This window comes from Microtus ochrogaster, chromosome 21 (assembly GCF_000317375.1).
Source record: "Microtus ochrogaster isolate Prairie Vole_2 chromosome 21, MicOch1.0, whole genome shotgun sequence".
NCBI classification, from domain to species: Eukaryota; Metazoa; Chordata; class Mammalia; order Rodentia; family Cricetidae; genus Microtus; species Microtus ochrogaster.
In genome coordinates, this window is record NC_022022.1 from 1,400,612 (window position 1) to 1,420,087 (window position 19,476).

At 44.3% G+C, this 19,476-nt stretch overlaps 1 protein-coding gene and 1 long non-coding RNA gene across 2 annotated transcripts in view; one reads left to right on the forward strand and one right to left on the reverse strand.

The window, feature by feature from the left end:
- The window catches only part of LOC113457218, a 67,480-nt gene extending 54,148 nt beyond the window's left edge, over positions 1–13,332 (forward strand). The window contains exon 3 of the long non-coding RNA XR_003377836.1: positions 13,257–13,332. This is a non-coding gene — a long non-coding RNA (uncharacterized LOC113457218). The remainder of the gene's footprint in view (positions 1–13,256) is intronic.
- LOC101978921 (Fc receptor-like protein 5) overlaps positions 1,320–19,476 on the reverse strand; it is a 21,019-nt gene continuing 2,862 nt past the window's right edge. Inside the window, exons 2-10 of the mRNA XM_026783947.1 lie at positions 16,757–16,777; positions 15,884–16,129; positions 14,258–14,509; positions 13,194–13,478; positions 11,553–11,834; positions 7,831–8,109; positions 3,461–3,574; positions 2,784–2,811; positions 1,320–1,519 (exon numbers count right to left, since the gene is read on the reverse strand). Coding sequence (XP_026639748.1) covers positions 1,330–1,519; positions 2,784–2,811; positions 3,461–3,574; positions 7,831–8,109; positions 11,553–11,834; positions 13,194–13,478; positions 14,258–14,509; positions 15,884–16,129; positions 16,757–16,777 — 1,697 coding nt within the window. The 3' untranslated portion in view covers positions 1,320–1,329. The remainder of the gene's footprint in view (positions 1,520–2,783; positions 2,812–3,460; positions 3,575–7,830; positions 8,110–11,552; positions 11,835–13,193; positions 13,479–14,257; positions 14,510–15,883; positions 16,130–16,756; positions 16,778–19,476) is intronic.

Below are 19,476 nucleotides of genomic sequence, written 5' to 3' on the forward strand. Positions count from 1 at the left end.
GTGTACACCTAAGATAAAAATTCTCCTAAATTCCTTACCTTTACCTTAGGTCCCTAGTCTGTCCCAGCAGATTGCCAGTGAGCTGAAGAGTCAGACAGCTCCAAAACTACCTGCAAAGCTCCAGCCCCAGCTGTTCCTTGGAACCTGTGTCCTGGACTGCTCCAAAGCAGCCTGCTCTTCATGAGCCCCAGATGGTCCTTCTGAACTTGGGCAATAAGAGCAAGCAAAACAAATGTCTTCCAGCCTGCCTTCCTTTTGTCCTTCTTGGCTGTGACCACCATTCCAGCCGGGTCCCCAACGACTCCCCTATTTCAGCTAGAAGTAGTTATAGAAGAGGTGATGCTGGCTGCCCCTTCTCAGCAACAAAAAGCAGGGATGTTCAATTTCAAAGAAACTCAGGACAAATGGGTAACTGAGGTGCCTATTTAACATACCAAAGTGGACTCTGGTTACCAGTCTTTCTTGGTCCCTACTCACAGTAGGGACAGAGTCATTTTGGCTAGCATATCCAAGTCATACCCTATACTTCTCCCACCCCTGGGTTTTGTCCCTTCCCCTGGCTGCTCTTTTTTCCTGTAGTACCCAGCCATTTTAGCTCCTGGCTGACTCTGCTCCTGGATCTCCTCAGTCCGCTTGTCCTCCCTGGATGGCCACCTCCCCCTGGCTCAGTTCAGTCTGCTGGCCATGTTCAGTCTGGACTCTTCCAGATGCCTCTGGCTGTTCTCTCTCTCTCTCATATCTGTGACAAACCCTCCCCTCAACCTTACCTTCGATCAGACCTGTCTTTATTTTTCATTCAGCCATCTGGTTTCTTGGTCTTGGTCTTTCAGACTTTTGAACTGTAACAAATATTTGTTATTTCAGCTGCCCAATCTACAGTGCTATGTTTTAGCTGCCCAAACTAGGAAAGCAGGGACGACAGCCCCATTCCATCTTGTAGGTGCAGACATAGAAGCTGAGGGGGAGCTACACGATGATTTTGCAACAGTCATCCTGAGCTCGTTGACGGGCAACGGAGAAGGCAGTGCTGTATGGTAGCTTTGGATTAGGTTCAGACACGGTAGGTGCAAGGTAAGAAACCCCAGCAAGCTGGTGGAGAGGCTCTGTGCCTGGCTGGGCTAGACCTGCTGAGGAAGTGGAGGCTGAGCAATAGCAAAGAATGGAGACTTCCCTAGATTTTACCTGCATGCTTACATCTCTGTAGAGCGCACCGCACTTCTGTGTAAATCACTTCTCCTTTAGGGTCTGTTTAGGAAGAAGATAAAGTGTCAGAGGATAAGGAGTCAGCCTCCTTTCTCAGCTACGTGCCCCTCCCTTGGCCAGTTTGCTCTATGGAAGGATTATAGCCCTCGAGGCTTTACCATCTTCCTGAGCCTGTTCTAACATGTATCCTGTGATTTCTGCCAAACCAGAGACTGGACAGCCCTTGTCCTCACCATTGCTGTATACTGGATGCAGTTCTGTACAGGCTGGTATGTTGTAATAGGTGGGCTCCTGGGATTCTGAATATGAAGGGTTCCTGTAAGATATAGAAACACTGATGTTTGTCAGGAAGTGAGATCATCCATTTAATGGGTTTTCAGTCAACATTATTCCTTTTTTTTAGGTTTATGGCCACATGGTATGTAAGAGGCACCCAGCTAGTGCTTAGATATATTTAGTTCTGCATTGTACCGGTTTATATGTGTAAGAAATGGGCATTCTATAAAGCTAAGTAACTTGCTAACACCATTAAACTAGAAAGGGGAAGAGACAAGACTTAAAACAGGCCTGACACCCTTCTCAGAGGTATCAGTCTCAGAGAAACAAAGATCAGCTAGGCTCCAAGGAACTCTGGTGGTTTGGACACAGCCACCATGGGAGGTGACATGTTTGTGAGCCTTCAGGATGCAGGCTGGTGGCCACTTCTCCACAGATACTATTTGTTGACAGAGTCACTTCTCTTGGCATGGGTTTTGACTATGCCAGCCATGCCCACAGATTTCTAGGCTAATTAAGCTATATCACCTCAGGATATGGATGAAGTCAATGTCTCTGTGATAGGAGAAAAATGACTAAAAAAGCACTTTCATGATTATTGTGAAAGTAGCCAAGTTTGCAGAAGAAGACTAGAAGCCCTTTCTCACCTTGGCCTTATCCAACAAAGAATACGTGTGAAACGTAGCCCAAGACTTACAAATGGGAGGGAGGGGTTCTAAAGACCATCTACCACATGGTCGGCTGGCTTTTGGGCTTTTTTCTCTGCTCACTAGCCTACTTCCATTCTTGGGTGTGATATTTATTTTTTTTAATAAACGATTTCCATTCCATGCTGCTCACCTTAAAAGGCCTGACTTTGCCCACCTTGGTAGCACCAGTATTTTCACCTATCCTGTCTATATTTTTTTTTCTTAAATTCTAATAAAATTGTTACTGAGTTTCCTTCTGAACTTGTTTCTAAATTCTTTTATTAATGAGAATAAGAACCCCCAAAGGGAACCTCAATTTCCCTGTTAGCTGCCAAAGTGGTCATTTAGATGCCAAGCTAACAGTGGTATAAGGAAGTGGGTTAATAAATGAGAAACACTTGCTACTTGACGTGGGAAGGAGGATTAGCTGTCTGTCACTAAGGTAGAGCTTCAGGGAATGTGCTGGAGGTAACCCAAGGGAGGAGCAGCAGCAGTTGAGCACAACCCACCTCAGCAACACTGCAGAAATTGTGCTCTTAGTGATAATAAGATTTGCTTTAATTTTTTTGTTTCGTGGATGTTTCATTACTTCCAGAAATAAGGCCATGTTCTTACCTGGAGTCACCAGAGGCAGACTTTCCCCCTGTAAAGGAAGACACTGTGTTTTAGGAAGAGGGGACCTTTGTGGGGACTAGGGGACAGCTCAGATGCAGCTCACACAGAGGCTGCCAGGAACTTCCGTTACTGAGATTTGAGTCTTTGCTTTGCTGATGGATGGAGGAGCAGTAGAAACAACTGAATTATTGATGCTGGCCTCAAGGGAAAGGAAACTTCTTAATCTGTCCCCCATTAACCTGGGTTTGAAATGGTAGTGGTCATTAATGACTACAGAGAGTTTAATAGCCTCAGACAGGAAAGTAGACCTGATCATCTATAAAACTGCTACACATTTTAAAAAAGCAGCAAAGGACCAAATTCTATTTGGGTTCTGTTTTGATTTCCATCTCTTAGAGTCCTTTTCTTCTTCCCATTCCTTAGGAAATCTTATGAACACAGAGCCTCCGCCCTTTCTGAGGTTTTACAAATGACATCCCATGGAGCCATATTGCTCTCGATGTGGTTGAGCAACTTTATATTTGGTAAACAGGACTTCTGAAGGACCGAAGAGAAGGGTGAGGGATCGTGTGATGGAGGAGGAGGTGCTCATGAGAGCCGAGGGATGGCCACATAGTCAGTGTGGGCATGCAGGACCAGAGTCGAGATAGGAAGGGCACGGTTAGGGAGCCACCAACCTGCTCTTCTAGAGAACCAGCAATAAAGCAGCACACCAGCAGCCGTGCCAGCCACGGCGAGCAGTCCCCCGGCGACTCCAGCAGCCACAGGAACTCTTCTGTTCTTGGTTGTGTCTGGGGAGCAGAGGGCACCCAAACATAAGACCAGGAAGAGGTGTGCAGTTTTGAATGACTCTGAGTCTTCAAACTGGTGTTTTGGCATCGGGGAGGAGAGGAACCTTTGTGAGCAGAAGTCCTGAGGCTGCGGCGCAGGAGACAGCTCTGCTCTGCTTGTTTGTTGGTGAGGAAGCTTGTCTTGGTACTGCGTCTCTGTGCTCAAGGAAAGTCTAAGGGTCAAGACAGCTTGTGGCCGGGGAGGAGAGGCAGCGCTGATAAGCTGGAAGTTCCCAGATGTTCCCTAAAGCCTCACTCCGCTGCACCAATTAAGAACCACTTGGGAGTATAAGGGTGCAGGGAGCCATCAGCTCAGGTATGTGTCTTGGAGAAGGGCATTCCTGGTCACTCCTCATGAGCTCTGTGTGTTGAAGCATATGTTCTGGTCCCACCTGGCTTGAGCATGAGAGATTTACCAGTGCTTTAAAAAAGTGTCACTTCCTTACTGTGCTGGGCCTTAGGCACATTGTCAGCCTCACAGAAGAAGTTTCCAGAATGGTCTGCAGTCAGAGAGATGTCGACAGACACCCGTTCTCCAGAGGGAGCAGAGATGTCCCCCAGGGACCCTAGTGTGAGGATAGGGTGGGACACGGGAGCTGAATGAAAATGAAACCTCAGTGGAAGCTTCTGCTTTTCACACATGTGTTACCCTTACAAGGGACAAATAGTATCCCTGGCAAATAAAATAAATAAAACAGTTGACACATTTGAAAGCTTTGACCCCAAAATAGCTTTTCATGTACAAAAATATTCAATAGAAAGCAAAAAGCGTTCTACAAATTCCTGAAAGCATCTGCCAATAAATATACAAAAGACTCATCTTCATTATTAATTAAATATGCAATTAAACCCAGCCATAAACTATTATTTCTTTCGTGTTTAAATAGATTGACAATAACGATGAAGTTTTGGCAATGCAAACTGAAGACATTTTTTGAATGACAGACAGTTTGACAACGTCTACAAAATTAAAAACACACATAAACTTTGAGCCTACAATCTTCTTGGAGATCAAGTAGGTAAAAAATGTTATTCAGTGCTTTCAGAGGCAAAAAGGTGACCACCAAGCCAGCTACAAAACCTGAGGTCTACAATGGCGACCTGCTTTCATGATATGCTGGTGCAATAATGGCACAAACTTTGTGGGAGTAATTGATCACTCCATGAAATGGAGCCCATATGCAACACTGTTCTGGTGGGCAAGAACCTGAGACCAGGCATACTATTGTTCTGCTAAAGTAACACAGTAATCAGATGAGTCCTTATGACATTCTGCTGTACCCATAGAGAAGCACCTCCCCCAGCCATCATCAGAGAAACGTCCTCTTGCAGTTTAGTAGATGGGAACAAACCCAGAGAACTACACTGGTCAATGTGCAGGGAATGTGGGTTTTGGACCTCTCATTCCTAAGTGGTGTCTTCATTGTGTTGCGAGGGCCAGGGGGCTATGGGGAGAAAAGGTGGAAAGATTTTAAGAGCAAACAGTGTCTTCCAGGTACAACAGCAATGATAAGCATGAGAACTGTTGTGGCAGCAGGTATAGGGCCTGCACAGGTGCCAGCAGATAGGACGCCACACTGAGGAGGAGGAAATGGACACAGACGTACAGCCCTGAGCAAGAAACTATCTCCAACTGATATCTGCTTGCAAAGGAGAAGCTAGTTCCTCCATTGGAGTCTCACAAGGTATATTAACCACTGTGGTAGTTTGAGTAGGATGCTTAGCCAGCAGGGATGGCACTATTTGAAAGGATTAGAAGGATCAGGAGGTTGTGTCTCACTGGACTTGGAGAAACTGTCACTGGAGTTAGACTTTGAGGTTTCAAGAGCCCGTGCCGAGGCCCCGCTTCTCTGTTTACAGATCAGCCTGCAGCTCTTGGCTACTGCTCCAGCACCATGCCTGCTTGCCACTGTGTTTTCTACCACGATAAAAATGGATTAAGTCTCTGAAACTGTAAGCAAGTCCCAGTTAAATGTTTTCTTTTTTAAGAGCTACTTGGGCGTGGTGTCTCTTCACAGCAATAAAAGAAAGTCTAAGGCAACCACACTTAAGGACCAGCAGCAGATGACCAACACAAAAGAACTCCACTGTATTTTTGTAGACTTTTTTTTTTTAATCTAAAATTTTGGGGGGGGGGCATTTTTTTGTCTTATTGACCTTTTGCTCGTGTATTATGGTTTCTGATTTTGTGTTTTTAAGGCCTATTTAGTGTGTATATGTGGAAAAAACTTGTTTTCAATAATACATTTATTATAAATATGCTAATATATTATATAGCAATATATATTATATATTATAAATATAACTACATGTGTACAGTTCTTGCAGGATTTCTATGGTAATGTTTCTGTTATACAATAAAACCTGGAGACAACCTGAGAGACTGGGTAAAGAATTCATTGTAAATTAAAAATAGAGGTTTTATAGATAAATGTGCAATGTGATCCTGTTATAAAAATACTTTGTGCTTTATTTCCCGGTAGTGTAGCATCTGGTAAGTTACCCTTGTTTAAGTAAATGATCCTAACTCATGTTTGTGCAGGAACCCTGATTAAGTGTAGAGCAAAAAAATAAATAAAGGTAAGAAAGTAGGAGGAGACTTGTTGGGAAGAAGAAAGAGGGGTAAAGAAAAGAGGGGCCAAAAGATTAGAATGGATAGTGAAAGGTGAAAGGAACTATGTGTACTGAGACCCCAAGTCAGGAAACAGCCCCTGCGGTCAGCTGCTGGAAGGAGTGGGTGCTGACCAGTGTTTGGTTGTTCCAGCTTTCCTGTGACAGCGACTGTCACTATGCCTCACTGTGCTGGGACCCCGGGTTATGGCCAGCTTCACAGGAGTGGTTCCCTAAGTGTTTCATATTCAGAAAGAGGTAGAAGGACTTTCCTATTTCAGAGAGGGCTGCACTGCTTCTTAGGGTGATAAAAATGGTACAAGATTGGAGAGGGGGAAATCATGAAGCTTTACCATGTCCCCTACCACAGCTGGGACCTCAGAGACCCTGGAGATTAGGGCAGGAAGAATGACAGCACTGAAGCTGAGGGAGAAAAGCAGCCCTTGGTTCCTTCCGTCTGAACACAGCCCTCTACAGTGAAGGACTTTTGGACTGCAAAATGTTTTATATTATTCTTTAGAGGCTTTCTCAAAACTGGAATATAATTTATTCCAGTCTTGGGGAATGAGAATGTATGTGTAATGTTGGATGTGTTTTGAAGTAACAACACAAAAACACAAACATGTTTGAGGAATCTGAAAATAGAGACACAACTGAAATGAGAGGACTGCTAGGAAAAGAAGTGGGCTTGACAGAAAAGCCAAGGCCTGCTGTGGAATAGCGGGCTGGATCTAGCGCGGAGGGTCTCCATGGAGAGGTTACGGAGCAGGCAGTATGTGCAGAGGTTGAGGATGGGAGCTAAGCCGGCCCATTTGAGTTGCTGCAACAGGTAGAGGCACAGTTAAAGGGCCCAGTAAGTGTGATGCAATAGGAGGCCAGAGACTCTTCATCAAACAGTGGAAAGGCATGGAAATGTATGGAAGTGGGGCAGGAGAAGAGCAGATGGGACGCTGAATGGCACTTCAGTCGTTGAATTAATGGTGAATTTGGCTAGCTGATGGCAGGGAGAAATAGAGAAAAATCTAAGGAGCACCTGGGAAGGAATATCAGTAGGACTTGCTGTGAGGAGGGAGGGAGAGAAGTGTCAGGGATCTGGATGAAAGAAAGAGTCTCGTGCAGACAGCCTGAAGAAGCCCAACCCTGAGTGGAATACCCCTTCCAGAGATGTCCAGTTGAGGAGCTTTCAAGAAGAGTGGGATATAACACATGCAGGTCTTCAGGGTCTTCAGTTTAGGACCATCAGGGATACCCAGGGATACCAGGATACCCAGATGATGGGTACAGATTCATCTTAAGGAGTAGCACAGTTAACAGAACACACTGAACTTTCCCTTTCCACCTAAGACTGTTGGCTAGACAAGCCTTCATCCTCTGGTAGATGGTATTTCTGGTCACAATGGATGGAGAGTGATGTTATCAGGCAGGATAAGGCTAATGGAGGAAAGGTACAAATTCTTCAGTATGTAAGACCCAAAGAGACTGCGGAGGCAGGAGGCTTGCTGTGACATCACACAGTAGCTGCTTCTGTGAAAAACATCCCAAGCTTGCCTCCTGGACATGGTAGAGAGATGATCTGCCCCTGCATGGCTAGTTTGAAGTTAACTTACCTATAACACTCAGAGTCAGAGTATCACTGCGCTGGGGCCCCTGACCATTGTCAGCCTCACAGAAGAAGTTTCCAGAATGTTCTGCAGTCACAGAAAAGTTGAAGGACCCTCTTCCTCCAGAAAGGGCCGAGCTGATCCCCAGAGTGACATTTTGGTGATAAAAGTGGTACAGGATTGGAGGAGAGGCTCGCAGAGCCTCACAGTGAAGCTCTAGCATGTCCCCCACCACAGTCTGGGCTCCAGGGACCCCGAGTGTGAGGACAGGGCGGGCCACTGGAACTGAGGGAGAGAGGGAGTTAGTTCATACTAGTGTCTTTTATTTTTAAAATAAATTCACAATGAGAATTTTTGTCATGTATTTTCATTTTCTAGGGCTCACATCTGTTTAGTATTTCATGTCTTTCCCCTCCATTCCTTTTCTTTCTTCCCTTCTCCATTGTTTTTCTTTCCCCATGAGATAGAGTCTGATTAGATAGACCAGGCTGGCCTTGAACATTAACTTGTAGTACTCCAAGTGCTGAGATTATAGCTCTGCACCATCACAGCTAGATTTTTTGTACCTTTCCTCTGTGTCAGTACACTCACATCGACAATTAAATACATCCACACATGTGAGATCACAATATACACACTGGTTTATAATCTGCTTTTGACCTTAGCAATGTTAAAACCCCAACTGAAGTATTGTTCTGATTATAATAATTGCTATGGGAGAGCCTAGTATACTGTAGGTGGTACCATGCCTAGGTAAGTGGTACTGGGCTACTGAAGAAAGCACTCCTCTGTGGCTTCTGTGTCAAACTTCTGCGTTGGCTTCCCTGGAGGATGAACTGCAGACTGTAAGCTGAAATAAACTTTTTCCTCCCCAAGCTGGTCGTGGTCAATTCTTTATCACAGTGATTGAAAGATTCAGCATGAGATGGACCTTGGTATGTCCTATGGCAGGTGAGGAACTCAGGAGGGAAACCAAATACGTGATGCAAAAAGAACTTGAATGTAGAGTTTATTTAAGAAGAGTGTATTGGAATGGTATGGGAGGAAGGGAGAGACACAGAGAGAAAGAGAGAGAGATAGACAGAGAGAATGAGAGACACACAGACAGAGAGAATGAGAGACACACACAGAGACAGAGACAGAGAAGAGAGGAGAGGGGAGAGACACAGACAGAGAAAGAGAGAGAGACAGACAGAGAGAATGAGAGACACACAGACAGAGAGAAAGAGAGACACACAGACAGAGAGAAAGAGAGGCACACACAGAGACAGAGACAGAGAAGAGAGGAGAGGGGAGAGACACAGAGCTGTGGGCCAAAAAATGAGTTTGAGATTGGAAGTGGGCGGAGCTTGTCTCTTAAAGGGACAGGGTACTGTCTGGGTTCTTCCTGCCAGGTGACAGGGAAAGCCAGCATAATCCTAAAAGTGATGAGACTCTAATACATAAAGAACTCAGTGCAGTGGAGCCCCAGTAGATTCTGGGGCTATCAGAAGCCTTATGAAGCAGAAGTCATGAGGTTGGGGAAAATGAGATCAAAGCACTCAGCACCAAGGGCAACAGAGACAGGAAAATACAGGAAGAAGATAATTGGAGGGCTTAATAGAATAATGGAGACTTCTGGCTTACTGAATGTCAAAAACCTCACAAAAAAACAACAATTCTATTTTGAAAAATATATTCTATTGTGAGAAATCTTCTAGTTCTTCTCTGAATTGGCTATGCAGTATTTCTTATTTTTCCTTACTCTCAAGATAGCCTTGCAACAAAGTCTCACTTACCTAGGACTCCTGGCCCCTTTCCTCGTGCTATAAACAGGCTGGCACATCAGAACCAGTAGTTTTCAACAATATGTTCTATTGCTTTGAAAAACATCAACCACCACCGGATTTTTACTTTCTCCTGAACAAAGATCCAAGTACAAATAGAAGCAAATTTGTTCTTCCAGTGAGTCTTTTCTGATGTTAACAAGTGGCCTTGATAATGATCAACCAGGATTTGTATACTGAATAAAATGAGGGCGTGACCGCTTGCTCTAAGGTATGGTTGAAGAGAAGGTTTTTGTTTGTTTTTTGTTTTTGTTATGAGGGATAGTACAGCCAGAGACCTGTGGGAAAGTCGAAGAATGCAAAGAGGAAGTAGACTGAACAGGCCATCAGAGTGAACTGGGCCATTCAAGGAGGGCAAGGGGTGCCAGCAGCGAAGGGAGAGACAAGAGAGTGAATGGCCCAAATGGCAGGGTTATATAGGAATGAGAAGTTGGGGGAAGGGAAGTCCATGGGCTGGAGAAGTTTAGGGTAGGGGGCAGGGTGAGAAGAACTGAGAAGAGCCAGGATGGGACTCTGCAGCAGTACTTGCCGAGAGATCCTGGAGGCCAGCACACAGTTAGCCATTCATCCCGGGTTTCTTTAGGACCTGACATATCTCTTACCACTACTATTCAACAAAGGTCTAGAAAACTACATAATGCAAGCCCATTTGCTTAATGGATTTCTGGAAAGAGGGTCATGAAAACCCTAGAAAGTCATGCTGGTTGTTCATCTGCTCCTTTCCCACCCACCCTCTGGCCTTGGCCCCCCTGGCTCCTTATTTGACTGGCCTCCATTTTACAGAAATGATGCCTTGAGGGGAGGTGTCTGTGCTTGGCTACCACGGAACTGACACCCTTTCCCAGATCAACTCTTTGCTCTCCTGCATTTTGAGACTCCATGGCAGTCTCTGGGGTCGTTAGTGCTTCATTCCAGGATATTCTCCCTTCTGAATTCACATGCTCTTCCAGGGTGCTGTCCTGAGGTCCTTCCTTCTGATTCCCAGGTAACCAGAATGTTCCTCTCTATTTACAGGTGAGCAGGGGGAGGTAAGGAGTCACTGTGGATAGGAGCTCTAGCCTTTTGGAGCATGGAACCTGATCCAGGATGTGACCTGTCCTGAATGTGACCTGTTCTGGATGTGTCCTGTCCTGGATGTGACCTGTCCTGAATGTGACCTGTTCTGGATGTGACCTGTCCTGGGTGTGGCCTGTCCTGGATGTGACCTGTCCTGGGTGTGACCTGTCCTGGATGTGACCTGTCCTGGATGTGACCTCATCCTGAAGGCTGCTGCTTACTTCTGATGGACAGTAGCTTCTCCCTGCTCCATTGCCTGGGCACAGGAATAATAGTTGAAATGTTCAGTGAACAGAGAGAGGTGTTGAGGTCTGGGGGCCTTAGGATTTCAGTCTCATGATAAAACCAATAGATGGAGGTTGGGTCAGAAGGAGGGAGGGACTCTCTTGGCCTCCTGGTGAAGCTCTTACCACATTCTCCACAGCATCTCACTGTAGGAGCCTGGGGATAGGAAAAGAGCATGCTGCCAGGGCTTGAAGACATAGCAGTGAGGGCTCACGTAAGCAGGTTTGTCAGGAGGTATCTCTCCCAAGATGTATGTTTCTAGCCTCCCTCTGGTTTTCCTTTATGAGGAGTCATTTCATTTCAACTGAGAAGTGATCTGTGGTTTATGGAAGGTGTATTCCTAACCACTGAGCATTTTCCTCAACTTGACTTTCTGAGACTTCCCACCTCCCTTCTATTCCTAAGTTTTTCCTGTTAGTTTTTGAGTATGGTTGGTAGCTTATTCAGAACATTGGATTATTGGTAACTGACAATATCCACTTCCGCCCAACTGTCTTGAGTCCCGCTAAGGAGCTCTGTGCAGTTAGGATCCATTCCTAGAGGATGCCTGGCAACACGTACCTTTTACGGTGATGGTGACTGCCTTGCTGACAAAGCTTCGGCGACTGTTGTTGGCTTCACAGTAATAATCCCCCGCGTCACTGCTGTTTACCCTGGAGATCTTGAATTCTGCCTCTGAGGACTTAGTGATCTTTGTTTCCTTATTCAGCTTGTCTCTTTTGTACCAGGAAAGTGTGATGGGCCCTGGGACCCCTTTTACTGAGCAGTTGAATAACAGCAACTGCCCTTCAAACACTAACCTTGAGGCTGGGACGATGTGTATTTGGAAGTCTGCAAAAGCCCCTAAATAAATAAGAATGACATGCGTGGGACAGTTGGTGACGGGGTGCTCATAAATGAGGGGCGGGGGAGGCAGAGCATGTGAGAAGTGGCCTGAGAGTAGAGTTAGGCTGCTCTCTGGGAAGTGGAAAGAGGACAGAGACTGTTTTCTGCCTAATGAAAAGGACCCATTTTCCTCAATGACCTTGTCAAAAATACGGACCAGGAATATAGGCTATTCTGCCCAAATTAACCTCATGTCTTCCCATCCTGATAGGACAGTTCTAGAGATGTCACCTAGTGCTCCACACTAAGCAAAACTGGTGGAGAGGTGAAGGGAAAAGGGGGACTTGACATCAAACACGACTGTCCCGAGTATAGTGACAGCACAGTTGATTGGGAATGGGGCATTGGTGTAAATAATAAGCTGCCCTGCAGTTGGCATTTCTTAACTTCTCTAGTATATCTGTCAGGTGCATCCAGGATAGACGCGCAATCCAAGGAAGGGTATCTGTGTGGGGACAGTTTTAGGCATGTTGGCTGAGGACAGTGGCCTTTTAAATTAGTCTTCAATCTTAAAAACAAAATATAGTAGTTGAATAGAGGGTGGGAAGCATTGTTGTGTTGAAGGAGAGACTGTGCTGGGAACCACTGATATTACTGTTGGACAGCATGCCCTCTGGTTTCTCTGACCTGTCCATCCTCCAGTAGCCAGAGGAACACCCAATCCCTCCAGCCACGAACAGATCAATAGGGTTTTCTTAGGAATGGGAGCGAGTTCACAGGTAATGCTGTCACTTTCCTTCCCTCCGCACTCGTGATAGCCTAGACCATGTGTCCCCTACTGTGCTCAACTAGATTTCCTGTGTGTTGGACCAAATTCAGTCAGGCAGAGTCACAGGCTGACAGCCATGTTAATAAAGTGATGTTGCTTTAGAGCCTTAGGGAAAAGTGATAGTGTGTGTAGCGCCATCTCTAAGGGCATCAAGGTGGAATTGTTTATTTGCCAAGACTTTATCCTTTGTCTTTCTTGCCTTTAAGCAGCCTGTACCAGGGACCTAGTGTTCTAGAAACCTGTTTGGCCGAGCAGAACATTCATCCAAGGCTGCCCCATAGCTCACAGTTTAGGACTATAGCACTGGGAGGAAAACATGTCTGGGAGATTAAGAAGTAGCTTTCTCTAAAGGCATGGAGAGACAAAGAACAACCCCCCTTCTTTTCTTGGTTCAAAGAGCATCAAGGATATCCACACGAGTTTCATATTTTTCCCCATTCACCTCCCACAAGCATGAGGAAGTACTTTCTATAGAGACTAGTGACCCGAGCTGGTGTGCCCTTCTGCATAACCAGTCCATACCTGGGAAATCTCAGAATGATACTCACTCTGTACAGTAATTCTGATTGGCAGGCTTCGTTTGCTTACTTGGGCATCTGTTGTTTCTGCAGTGCACTGGTACCACATTGCATCTTCAGTCCATATTTCAGGGATGTGAAACTCTGAGGAGCTGCGACAGCCTGACCCCAGAGCCTGGAGGTTTCTGAAGAAACAGAACTGGAGCTGGACATTTGACTTCTGTGCAGGGAGCTGAGTCTGACAGGCCAGTGTCACTGGGCTTCCATCTATGAGTTCAGACGGTCTGATCATCAGCACAGGACGTGGGAATAATTCTAGAAAGAACCACAACCATCCACTGAGCAGGTCCGTGCTGGGGAATATGATGTTAAGCTGTGTTACTTTTGCTTATGTTGCATTTGTTTAACTGTGTGAAGCTCTGTTTCTATGCCAGTTTAAAACACCTGATGGTCTAATAAAGGGCTGAACGGCCAATAGCGAGGCAGGAACAAGGGTAAGGGAAAGGAACAGGAGAAAGGAGAGAGGAGTAGGTGGGACTGGCAGGCAGAGAGGAGAAAGATGAGGAGAAATTTTGGAGCAGAGATTTGGGAAAGAGAGAAGAAGGAGGACTTCAGGGACCAGCCACTAACTACACAGCTGCACAGCCAGTCACAAAGTAAGAAGGAAAGAAGACAGGGACAGAGAAAGATAAAAGCCCAGAGGCCAAAGCTAGATGGGCTAATTTAAGAAAAACTAGCAAGAAACAAGACAAACTAAGGCCGGGCATTCATAACTAAGAATAAGCCTCCATGAGTAGTTTATTTGTGAACTTGGTGGTAGATTTTCCAAAAAGCCAAAAGAGTAAAACATTACACTACAGTTAAGTGTTCTTCAGAAAACCCCAATTCATCCTCAGCACCAGCATGTGGAGTGGTGTTGCTCACCAAACGCTGGCAAAAGAGAGGTGCCGCTTTTGGTTACCAACATCTTTCCACCCAAAAGACTGCGTTTTCTCTCAGTGGGCTTCTAGTCCACCTTCCTTCCTATTCTGCCTCTACAAACACAGAGGGCCTGCCTATGACTAAAAATCGGTTCAGAATAGTTAAAGTTGTACCTTGGACTTGGACTCTGACTGTATTGGAAGAAATTTTGGACCAAAACCTCTCCTTAGTGCAGTGGTATTGACCGTTGGCCCTCTGATCTGCATGCTGAATAACGAGCTCAGAACTTCGACCAGATGATTGCAGAGGGACTGCATTCTTGTAAAATGTCGGGATCTTTTGTGATGTACTTTTCTTTGCATCGCACCTCAGAACCACAGAGTCTCCCTCAAACACAGCAGGTGGGCCTCGAAGCACCAATGGATCTGTGAAACATAGCAGGCCATCACTTTTTCATTCTCCTTTTTCATTACTGTCCAAATAGGTTTTACAGGAAGTGGAACTAGAGAAAGTGTTCTTAGTTCTTTTTCTGAGTTTCAAACACATACCTGCAGTTTGATAAAAGCGGGGCAGCAGAAGGTAAGTTAAAAAGTTTCTGTCACCATTGGGAATGCAATCTTGTAGTTTCTTCTCCCATGTTGGTGTACCTGAGGTTCTGCATTTTTTTTTCTCTCTTAGGGGATTTTAATAATCTGTATCTACTTGCTAGTTTATTTAGCTAGTACTTTATTTCTCAAGATGCAAACTGATTTCCAGTAGCCATAGTTTTCCCTCTATACCAGCAATATAATTTAATAAGGTTTCCTGTCTATTTAGGGTCCTTCATTTTGGGGTGTGTAGATTTGTATGCTTCAGTAGGTAAGTGTTCAAGGGAATCATGAGACCAAAAAGCATAGCTTTTCCCCTTTCCTTGCTAATAGTGTCTTTTCTTGCTTACTAAATCAAAGGCAGTTGTCACAGGCTGACACTACTTCAGCTTCAGATCAGGTTTCAAGACCAAAAGAGAAAATGCCTCCCTCCCTGACCCCTCCCCCCTTTGTGTATCTATTAAAAAAAATCAATCAATTTATTTCTATCTAATATTTAAATAGTTTTATTGCTTCTCCATGAGCAGTTTATAAACACTACATATTCTTGGGGTTCAAGAATATCAAGTTTTGGGCTGGAGAGATGCTAAGAGGTTAAGAGCACTGGTTGTTCTTCCAAAGGTCCTGAGTTCAATTACCAGCAACCACATGGTGGCTCACAACCATCTGTAATGAGATCTGGCACCCTCATCTGGCCTGCAGGCAGACATGCCAGCAGGACATTGTATGCATAATAAATAAATAAATCTTAAAAACAATCAAGTTTTGTGTCTGTAAATACAGGGTAAGTCTCAAGTCTCTGTGTAGTCACAATGAGTCTGATTCAGGCCAAAATTTAAGGACCACAGGGATAGAAGTGGGCGGATGTATTTGACTCATCTTAAACTAAATTAACTGTTAGTAACAACTATACCTTATGTATATACTACTTGAAGTTAATGCCTACTAAACAGACTAGATTTTATACAGACAATTTAAATTTTATTAATTTTTTGGTTTAAATTTAAGATAATTCTGTTCTATATCTGATTTTACACAGAGATTAAGTTTTCATGGCACGAAACAGAACGGGTTGTTCATTTGTGGTGAGTAGTAATTAAATCTGTAGAGAAAACTGGATGGAATGGGGTCGGAAACTTTATTTCTCTTCTGTCTCACCTTTGGAAAACTGGACGGAATGGGGTGGGAAGCTTTATTTCTCTTCTGTCTCACCTTTGGAAAAGCGCACGTGCACAGGGATGCTTATATGAAAGTTGTCAGCTTGGCACTGGTGCACTCCAGACACGCGGACTTTGAAGGTGTGTCCTTGGATTTCTTCTACTATTTTGCTATTCCAGTACCATTTTGTTTTCTGGGGTAAGTTGAAGCCAAATCCATAGCAAGTCAGAGTCACTGTCTCTCCTTGAAAGAAAGTGGTCCATGAAGGCTCAAGAGAAATCACAGATTTGGGTACAGTTTCTGAGGATGAGAGAAAATTAGTCTGTAGCAGAGAAGTCACAGTTTCAGCCCCAGAAAGGCCCTGTGGGATAGACAGGGAGGACCTGGCTTTGGGCCATTCCCGGAGCTGCGTGCTCCCCAAGTTCACTGATGGCCCTGTGGGATAGACAGGGAGGACCTGGCTTTGGGCCATTCCCAAGAGCCCTACCCCCCCAAGTTCACTGAAGACTGAAGGCTGCTTAACATCCGAGAGCTCTCACCACCCACAGGGAAGAGTGATTGCCCATTGATGGCAATCTGGCAAGACAATCTCTGGGGCAAAGAAAGCAGGATTTACTGTAACATCAGCGGTTAACTAGCCTGCTCTGGAAGAGGGTCCTAGATAAAACACCTCTTCCTTTGCCATCTCATCATTCATAAGCCCAAAAGGAACTACAGAATCATTAAAATCACAACTTTGCATTTTCCCTAAAAAAAAGTAATTTTATGATCAGGTTTTGACACTAGAAAAGCCCAAGAGATCATGCACTTAACTGCCTTGTTTCATAGAAGACAATTTCACTAAAACCCATCATCATTAGCTGGAAAATACAAGACATTAGGGAGAAACTCTTACCAAGGACTCACAAAGCAGAAGAAAGGACTCACCATATTGTCTACTGACAGGAGCTGGAAACAAAAATAAACAATAAAGTCAAGAGTTAGAGATGAAAGTACAAGTAAGAACTTTCTTTTTCTTATTCAAAAAGATAATGTCTTTCCATATCCATTTTACTACTTCTCATGAAAAATTCATTTATAAAAATGCTGACAACTGTTTGTCATATGTCTGTATATATGAAGATATTGCCCTTGAACTTTAAAGATAAATTTAAAAGTGCTACTTTCTGGCAACAAGTATAATACGGAAGGTAGATGCAATGATAGCAAAGGAAATTATGACCAAGAACACGGGAACCATCCAAGGGAAGGTTGATGCTTATGTCTGGCCTAAGAACACAGAGAGGGTGATCAAGGCAAGAGAGGCACAGAAGAAAGGGTGTTGGTGTTCAGAAGTGGCCTGAGCAGCTCTGGCAGGTGAGCAGTGATGAGAGAAATATAGTTGGGGAGGAAGGCAGGGCTATGTGAGTAGCTCCCGTTTTCTTGTAGAAGCCACGGGGAACCATAGAAAGAGCTCCAGGAATGTGATGAAGTCAGAAGGTGAAGCTTTGACGAAGTGTTCTGGCAGAGAGAAGCCTTCCACAGAGAGGATGGGAAATACTGTAGCTGGGTGATGCAAAGGTTAACTTTCTTCAGAGTATTTATCCAGGCTTATCTGGATTGTGTGCATGCTTACTGCTCACTTGTAAGGCTCCATCGGAAGGCCTGCTGTGGAACGGAAGAGCTATGAGATTTTTTGGAATAATGACTCAGTTAAACAAATAAACTAGGCTAGTGATGGTAGAAACAGGCCAGGTTGGAGATGTGAGTAACGAGGAGAGAAAGGTGGCAAAACTTAGCGGGTTTATTAATTTATAAATGATCCAGAGAAAGGATGGATTTGATTTTTTCACTTGAAAGAATTTTCTGTAATGCCAGCCGTTTACTGGGCAATGCAATGAAAATCCATCTGTGAGTGACAGACACATCCCCTGTCTTCTTGGAGATGATGGAAGGGTAACTTAAACCCTAGTATTTTATTGAGACCAAGTGAGTAGTCGCCATTACCCACATGCCATGGTCACCATAGCTTTTGTATTTGAGGACTTCCTACTTGGTATGCAATTACACATATCATTTCATATAGTCTTTGTCAGTAACATTATAACTTAAGTGCCATTTCATAGATAAGAAAGTTGTTTAGCTGAAAGAAATGTCTAACATCCTCAGCCACCAGGGAAATGTAAACCAAAACTACTCCAGGGTTCCATCTCACACCTGTTGGAATGGCCAAGGTCAGTAAAGCAACTGACAGCTCATGTTGGTGAGGATGCTGAGTAAGCGGAAAACTCATTCATTGATGGTGGAGTACAAGCTTGTAGAGCCACTGTGGAAACCAGTGTGGCTGCTCCTTAGGAAGATGGGAATCGATTTACTCCACTCTCGGGCTTCATCCTACCACACAGACACTTGCTCAATCATGTTCACTGCTGCTCTATTCAAAATAGCCAGAAATTCCTCAACAGAAGAATGGATAAAGAAAATGTGGTACATTTATACGATGAAGTATTATCCATCCATTTAAAACAAGAACAAAAACAAAGTACAACAAAACACACATCATGGAATTTGCAGACAAATGGAGAAAACTAGAAAAAATCATTTTGAGTGAGTATGTATTCACTAATATGTGGATATTAACTATTAAGTCAATGATAACAAAGCTATGATCTATAGAACCACAGTGTATAGGTATAGAGTAAGGGACTAGAGGATACAGATAGATTTCATTAGGAAGGGGAAATAGAATGTATAATTATGGATGGATGGATGGAAGGGGGCAGGAATGGGAGGATCAAGTGGGGAGAGGGAGGGGAAGGAGGTTGAAAGGAGGGGATACAGGGAGAGACAATTAAAATTAAATGGCATTTAAGGGGTAGTATGAAAAACTAATGCAGTAGAAGCTTCCTAAAATATATACATATATGGAGACAGTCTAAGTGAAATTACTAACTAATGGGGGAGACAGAGTCCCACAGGCCATCTTTTGTCACCAAGCAAAGCTTCTACTACTAGGCCTGGGTTATATCTAATTGAGTTGCTGGACAAAGGGATCCCATGGAAATCTCCAAACAGCCCAGGCTGCTGACAAGACTATAGGTTGCTTTCCTCAATCTGGCGGCAAGGCCCCATTGATGAAAACAATGCCCACACAACTCGTTGAACATTGAGATGCTGAACTGGTGCCTATAGAGCCTTTGCTCCAATTTTCTAGCATTTTTGGTAAAGGAAGGTACGCTTCACGCCGTAAACCAAGCCATCCACAAACTTTCTGATATACAGTGGTGTCCTGCTTGAAAGACATGCTAGGGCAATGGTGGCACAAAACTTGTGTAAGTAATGAACCAGTAACTGATTTGACTTAAGGCCCACTCCACGAGATGGAACCCATACCCAACACTGTACTTCATGGGTGACCAAGAACCAGAGACTAGGTAGTCCATAGATACTACTGGCCTTAATATATACATATACATGTATGTATGTATGTATGTATGTATGTATGTAGTAACTAAGTGACTCCTAATGGTAATCTGCTGTCCTCGTAGATCAGTGCATGTTCAGCCATCATCAGAGAAGCTTCTTCCTGCAGTAGATGGGAACAGATACAGAGACCCACAGCCTGGAGAGAGAGAGAGAGAGAGAGAGAGAGAGAGAGAGAGAGAGAG